Source organism: Equus przewalskii, unplaced genomic scaffold (genome assembly GCF_037783145.1).
Source record: "Equus przewalskii isolate Varuska unplaced genomic scaffold, EquPr2 contig_9098, whole genome shotgun sequence".
Taxonomy (NCBI): Eukaryota; Metazoa; Chordata; class Mammalia; order Perissodactyla; family Equidae; genus Equus; species Equus przewalskii.
The window spans coordinates 19,311-27,340 of NW_027228234.1; the positions used below are offsets into that span (position 1 = coordinate 19,311).

General features: G+C 40.8%; 1 protein-coding gene across 1 annotated transcript; it reads right to left on the bottom strand.

Annotated features, from left to right (window-relative positions):
- Positions 1-609: 609 nt before the first annotated feature.
- LOC103543620 (HLA class II histocompatibility antigen, DQ alpha 2 chain-like) lies at positions 610-6,706 on the bottom strand. The gene is made up of 5 exons (XM_070606856.1): positions 6,443-6,706; positions 2,243-2,491; positions 1,501-1,782; positions 1,087-1,261; positions 610-922 (listed from the first exon to the last, which is right to left on the bottom strand). Exons 1-4 carry the CDS (start codon positions 6,522-6,524, stop codon positions 1,107-1,109), a joined length of 768 nt encoding a protein of 255 aa, XP_070462957.1. The 5' UTR covers positions 6,525-6,706; the 3' UTR covers positions 610-922; positions 1,087-1,106.
- Positions 6,707-8,030: the final 1,324 nt, after the last annotated feature.

Below are 8,030 nucleotides of genomic sequence, written 5' to 3' on the forward strand. Positions count from 1 at the left end.
TATTATCCAATGTTACTGCAATAAAAAATTAATTAATTAATTTTAAAAAGTCATATTTTGTTAGTATAAATGCACTGGATGTGTTCGCATGAGTGCTAAGTTCTTATTGTAATAAGAAAAAACAATTGTAATAAGATTAGATAAGACAAAAACAAGGCTGTTTTGTTGAATATAAGATTAAAATAGAGAATTATCAGTCATGATGAAAAAAATATTTGGAAACTAATTTTGGCCTTGGGTACTTTTGACATTCAAAATTTATTTCTCCTTATTTCTCTGCCATAACTTTTAAAAGTTATATTAAAGTGAGTACAGATTTATTTCTTGGATTTTGTATTTCTCTTCTAACAAAACTATACCAAATGCAGAGGGTATATATTACCTTCATTGATGTCTGAATTGAGGGGTGGGTGGCAGTGACCAAGGGTGGGAACAAAAGGAAGAGAGAAATATTAATCTCAGCTAAGATATGAAAATATTATCAGTCTATACTGGGTTGCTCCTGTGTTGCTTAATTTCCCAGATTAAACATGATCTGAGAAATGAGAATAAATGAAGCATAAGGGGTCATGATTCTGGTCAGCCCTCAGATGAAAGAAAACAATTCAATAAAGTCTTCATAAAGGCGGATTTATTGCTTCCATGGACATATTAGTTCAGGGTCACTGAAGGATTAGGTAGCTGGGTGGGATACTCCAGGGTTCCCATAATAGGTAACAATTGAGAAAAGAGAAACATTTAGGAGGTCAGGGGGAGAAGTTCTAAGTGTATGTGAGCACTGAGAGAATACAGTACCTTGTCTCAGAGAAAAAGTAAGAGGAGGAACATAGGAGGAGAGAAGGAATATGATGAACTTGGCTAGAAAACAGTGCTAGGTCATCTAGTATGTCCACTCTTCTGCTGTCACAGATGGGCAATGCACCTGCAATAGGATAGACATGAGATTGATGGATCCAAGGGTTTTCCCATGCCATCATCATGCTGTTTCCCAGTTCTACAACTTTTCAACCACATTTATGTCCACAACCTCCTCCCACTTTCCTTCCTCTTCTACTGTGTCTCCAGTCTAATAATCTGAATCCTTACCTTCCCTTCTAGGATATGACTCACAAGGGCCCTTGGTGTCTGGAGGCATCACCTGAACGCAGGCCTTGGATAATGAAGACAGTACCCACCACAATTCCCACGAGGCCCACAGCCAACCCCAGGGCACAGACCACTGTCTCTGTCAGCTCTGACATAGGGGTTGGAATCTCAGGTTCTGTGAAAGTGAAGTTGTAGAAGTTAGAATACAGATTGTTCCTGTGCACGTACACAGGATGGGTGGGGAGGGGTTGGTTCTGCAAAGACTTGGGGCATGGGGCTTAGGGAGGAGAATGACATCTATTAGAAACCCTTGAAGTGTTAAGTTTAGGAGCATGAAAGTTAGGGGATAAAAGGCAGGATGCTCTGGACTTGACAGAGAAAAGAAGGTTCCAAAAGGGCCGGACTCATACCTACCCCAGTGTTTCAGAAGTGGCTCATCCAGGCCCCAGTGCTCCACCTTGCAGTCATAAATATCATCAGCAGAGGGGAGGAAGGTGAGGTAATTTATTTTGAAGAAGGAATGATCATTCTTGGCGAGGAAGCTGGTCTCAGAAACACCTTCAGTGACTGAGTGCCCATTCCTCAACCATGTGACATTGATCACAGGAGGGAAGACGTTGTCCACAAGACAGATGAGGGTGTTGGGCTGACCCAGCATGACAGGAGACTTGGGAAACACAGTCACCTCAGGAACCTCTATGGTGAGGAAACAGCATTGGTATGAATTCGGATGGTTCTGCCCTGATACTCTGCATTGCATCCTGGAGGAGCCCTCCCGCAAACATTTCCCCATCTTATAGCAGAAGAGCTCTTGCTTCCTTTCTGCTTGGAAGCCACTATACATTGCCTCTGCTTTATCTCTGTCCCTTTCTCCTAATGGACCCTCTTGTTAAGGTAGGAGGTCAATGGGACCTCTCCTTGAAAGAATCAAGGATTGTGCTCTAGGACTAAGGATCTTTGTATTACGTGGAAATATGTAATTTGTAAGAAGGGAGAGGAGGGTGGTTCAGTAATTACGAGGAGAAGATCTGGAGACTCCTTGGGAAGGAGAGAGTTTTATAGAGTAGAGAAGGATATCTATTCCTGGGGAAGAAGGAGTGAGACCTAGTATGAAGGGCTAGATTCAGTAAAGAGGGGAAGAGTGGTAAACACATACTATTGGTAGCGGCAGTGGAGTTGGAGCGTTTAATCATGATTTCCAAGTTGTGTTTCAACGTAGCTATGTTTCCCAGTGCAAACTGTGGGTCAAAACTCTTAAAATCACTAAACAGAGGCAGCCTCACGATGGTCTCCTTCTTCTCCAGGTCCACGTAGAACTGCTCGTCTCCATCAAATTCATGAGTGTATTGTCCAGAGGCACCATGAGATTGGTAGACGTTTATGCCATAGGAGCCAACATGGTCAGCTGATGAGTGAGGGTGAGGAACAAGAGGGTGGAAAATGGAAAAAAGAACTTTATTAAACAAAGTGACAGAAGAAACAGAGTTTGTGGGCTTCATCTTTGGCACAGTCTCTAGACAAAATTCCCAGCATCTGCTTCCTTCTACCCTCAGTGTTGCTAGTTGTCCAGTTTAGAATGCAGTCTGTCTTTCCACTATAATGTATGCTTCACAGAGGCAGAACTTCACAGGCTGTGTTTACTGCTATTCCCTAAATGCCTTGCTCAGTGCCTGGCACATTGTAGGCTTATGATAGAGAATGTAATGTGGTGAAAAGTGGAGTGAATGAATTATCATGGTATTAGCTTTCTTCCCCAGAGATTCAGTGTACTTCCCTCTGCTTCATAAGTTTACTCTCTCAATTAATCCTTTCATCAGTTAATAAGGCATTCATTATGGTTCCTCTCCCCTGAAGACTGGCTCAGAGAAGAATATTTTCTACGCAGGGATTCTTTCCTCATTTTTTTTTTTTTTTAACCAGGGAAAAGCACACAGGATCTTCTTATTTTAAAAGAGTTTCTTCTAACTGCTATAGGGTATAAGAAAGATTATGACAACGACAGTGACAATATTGCAAAATATATAAAAAATAATGCTTCTAAGTTCTCTGTTTTGTAACAGTAGTGATCCTTAAAGGAGAGCAACTGATTCTTTCTGAAATAAAAAATAGAAGCTTTATTGGATTTTGGATTTCTGTTATTCCTTACTCCTATTTTTCTCTTGAAAGAGGTTACTAAACTTCTCCTTTTCCTTAAACTGTTTTTTCATTCTTTCTTTTTCTTTTTCTTTTTTTTTTTTTTGAGGAAGATTAGCCCTGAGCTAACATCTGCCACCAACCCTCCTCTCTTTGCTTAGGAAAACTGGCCCTGAGCCAACATCTACGCCCATCTTCCTCTACATGTGGGAGGCTTGCCACAGCATGGCTTGACAAGCGGTGCATAGGTCCACACCCCGGATCCAAACTGGGAAACCCCAGGCTGCCAAAGCAGAATGTGCAAACCTAACCATTGCACCACGGTGCTGGCCCCCAAACCTCTCCTTTTTCTGATTCAACACTTATATTCATTGAGGACTCAAGGTAAACTATAGCCCTTTTCCTTGAGTGGATAGTGTACTTATCTGAGGATGCCAGAACAGAAAGGCAGCCAGTGCAGTATGACTCTACCCAAATGAACCTAACTGGATAATTTTGTTAAGATGTATATGAGCCTTTTACTATTTCCTCTTTCCTATCTTTCTCATTTACTGAGCATCAATGAGGTTGCAGAGATCTTGAGGAGCAGAGAGTAAAATACCAATCAGCATGGAGCTTACTGAATAGTGGGAGAGTCAGGTGAACAAAGGAGCCAATATGGTATACTGTGGTGAGTTCAGTGATGAGAAAATCGACAGACTTAAAATCAACATCCTCCACAAATACCACATCTGCCAATCAAACCAAACTATATTATCTTTCCATGTTCCTTAGTCTTTGAAGGGGTCTGTTTTTCTTTTTGAAATGATGTTATCTTTTAGGATTTCCCAGACACCTCCAATTTTCTTGAAGTTTCTCCTTAGTTACCAATTTTTTAGCTAAGGTCTCTCATTACGCATATTTGACCACAGCATGACCTCCAACCCTTCTATCCCAATGTCTTGCTCTCCAAGTTTGTCTGTTCCTCACCAGACTCACTCTCTTCCATACCCAGCATGACCCCCTCGGTTGATCACTTTAAAGGTTCTCCAACAAAGACTCCTTATCCTTGCAAGGAATCTTCTTGACTCCTTTTTCAAATATGAATGTATGCAATCATTCTTTTCATCTGATGCTTGTCCTGGGCTGCCAACTGTTGATGAAGAACATCATACTGTGGGGCCAGCTGAAGCAATTCACTTTTATAGTTTTAGCCTCAGCTGGGACCACTGTCCTGCTCAGCAGTGGTCCTTCTGCTTTACTGCATCATATTCTTTCCATCATTAATCTGTGCACCCTCTAGGAGGCAGGCAGCATGTATTTTCATTTTTGAATCCCCAAAACTTAGCTCACTGTGTGCTTAAAAATGTGTATTGAGGGGTCAGCCTGGTGGCATAGCAGTTAGGTTTGCACGTTCTGCTTTGGCAGCATGGGGTTTGCCGGTTCGGATCCCAGGTGCAGACTTACACACTGCTTGTCAAGCCATGCTGTGGCAGGCATCCCATATATAAAATAGAAGAAGATGGGCATGGATGTTAGCTCAGGGCCGGTCTTCCTCAGCAAAAAGAGGAGGATTGCAGTGAATGTTAGCTCAGGGCTAATCTTCCTCAAAAAAAAAAAAAAAGAAAAGAAAAGAAAAATTTTTTAAATGTATATTGAATGTCAACTGCTCTTCTTGAGGAATGCAGAGATTTTGAGGAAGACTGACAGGAACAGAGGTAGCAGAACCATGTGAACGTCAGGATCAGCAGTGACCAAAGCTACATTACGACTTGTGAGCCCTAAGCACTGTTTCTTTGGTAGGTACCTTCCTCCATAAAAATATTAAAAGTCATATTTTAATGACCAAATTGGTACAAAGACAAATAGAATGCAGGCTAGATTAAAGATTAAAATATTTTCTTCTACCCTGAAAGTCCATTTTTTCTTCTAATTTTAAAATAAATTAAAACATTTTTATGGGTCCCTATAGGCATTGCAGGCCCTTCGCACTGGGCCCATTGTGCCTAGTATGTAAGCCGAGTCTGAGCAGGGAACTCTGATATGACACTGAAGAAAGAAATATTGGAAGTGCTTTCAAGAAGCAAGTGAAACTTTCACTACCAAACAAAATTAGATTGAGACCAGTCATGGTTAATGAAGTTGCTGAAGATTAATCTTCATTTCACTTTGCCTTTCAACTATTTAGCTTTTAACTTTGGGTTTTACAAACCCACTCTTCATGTCAATAAAACAACGGGGAAAAGAGCCAGAGATGGATCCTGGTAGGAAAGGAGGATAAGGAAATGTATGAAGAGAGGGTGGAAAGAGGTGGAGAGCAAAGGTAGAGGGGCCTAAGAGACCAAATAATTCATCTGTGCTTGCTCAGTTTTTCTCTTATAGGTCTCCATTAGATAAAGAGAAAGATAGGTAATTTGTGCTGAGGATTTGAGAATAATATAATTTAATTCATCAAGCTTTTCAACATAAAGTTCTCATTTTAAAATAGAAATAAAGATATTCTCTACTTTATTAAAGAAAAAGTTATGAAGCTACTCTTGTAAGAGTAGTAATTAAAAAACAAAAATGATCATCAACATTTATATATGTTTTCATTATGTGGAAAGCATTTCTGCTTACCTATCATATCTGATTATGTGTGAGGTGACACATATGAGGTAACTGAGATTAAGTGAGGGCCATGTGGTAAAATGACTTGTCTAAGGACATTCAGCTGAGCTCTCTTACCCACTCCCCACCTGTGCCAGTTCTCAGCATGGAAATTTATGTAAATCTGAGACAAAGAAAAGGATACTTTCTTTAAATCCACCTCGCATATGTAATACATGGAACTATTTACCCCAAGATGAACTAGAGGAGAAATATACAAAAACCTCCAAAAGTTGTTCAGAGAAATTTGGGAGCAATAGTTTAGGAAATTTTAGTAGCAAAACATCCACTTGTGAAAACATCCCTCATCTTTGAGGCAATCATGAATGAATGCCATAGAGCTCTCTGGGCTATATTCACTGGCTCCAATAACCGGAACAGAATAATGTCCTTGGTGAACTCTGCAACAGCAGGTAGGAAAAAGTGGTTTCAGATTCTAGTTTCCTGATGGAAGAACAATCATAATTTTTAAATCTGCTTAATATTGAGAACACCTTTAAAGAGTCTCTACAATTTCTGTTCCAATTTCTATCTTTTCCCTTCCGACTCCCTGTTTCCCAAGACTAGTCTCCACATCCCTCAACTGTGCACTCACCCACAATGTCTTCACCTCCACAGGAGCTCATCATGGTGGTCAGGCTGAGAGCCCCCAGAATCAGAGCTCTGTTTAGGATCATCCTCTTCTCAAGGCGGGCTCAGCACTTGCTGTTCTGAGTTATAGAGCAACGGTGAGGACTTAGCCGAGAAGGAACTCTAAAGACACCCAAACCAAACTCTGCCAGATCAGTTTCTGGCCAATCAGAAAAGTCCCCTATGATTACACTTCAGTTGCCAGTTGAAAAGTTTGTACTAAGAGGCCTGGAAGGGATTGGGAAATCCCCTGGTTTTGACACAGCTCCCTTTCAGAGTGGACCTGAGGGAATTTTCTATGAAAGAAGGGAGGGTATTAAATCAGAATCTCCTCACATGTGTGTATGCCTGCTGGTGGCTAGAAGGTCAGTCTCAATGGATAGATGAAGTCATCACTAATATGGTGTCCTTCAGGATTTTCTGAGTTACAAATCTCCAAAAACTCTCCCCTGTGTTGATCCCCCTCCCTGGCAGTCCTCATCCTCTCCCCTGTCCTTGGCTTCCATATCCCTTTCATTTTGCTTCCATAGTGCATATGGAATTCTCTAAATTTTGAGTTGACCCACTCACCAAGGGTATCTTTGCTGGCAGTGGCCAAGGCATACCTTTGCCTTTCTACTTACATAAATCTAGTTGAGTAAGTTCTTCTCATGATCTCAAAAGCTCCAATATTTGCACCCAGAGCAATAAAAGGAATTATAATGTCATGAGTGCTACCTACAGTAACTGCATGATCTTTCATCTAAATTGTTTCCCTGCCATGAGTATTCTTTGCACTCTGTGTTTTAATGCTGCCTATCTACATTTAAACAAAATTTGAAGACATTGATACATTAAAGAAAGTTCTGGCTGGCTCACTCTGTGATTATTTTTTTTATTTTTTAATTTAAGAATGTCAAGTCAAACATTGAAGGTGGAATGAGGGGAACTGCTGTGACTTAAAAAATTGGTTTACCTCCCTTAACTTACTGGATCTTTTCGTATTCTTTATCCTGTCACCTTAAATTCCAGATACTTGAAGGATGAGGGATTGAACAAACGTCAAAGGCAGTCATTGGAGGGAGATACTTTTATTTTCAGGAGAATTGATTTTCTGACTGTTATGGAAACCACAAGTTAATAGGGGTTCCATTCAGAATCATCCTCTTCCTGTTAGATGGCCCCTAGTGTCTCAGCATTCTGTCTTATGTTACAGTGACAGAGACTATACAAATGGGTGAGACAGAAAAACTTCTGGAATCCAGGAGCTGCCTGGTACTTGGTGATACTAGGAGCTGGCCTGGTACTCACAGCTCAGTTTTAGTATTTTCCTGCTGAACATAAGCTGGTCCATAGAACAGCAGTTTCAGACAGCCACGCTGACCATGATGGATCCAGACAGAAAACAAGGCCACTCAGTAATCATGTATGAACACAGACAAAACATGAACATTGTCCAAACCACAAAAATGACCAAGCAGACCTCTCTCCTAGAAAATGTGAATGGCTGCTTCTTCTTTACCAATTACAGCTTCAGTCTCAGTACAGTCTTCCTTCTTTCTAGGTAAGATTTA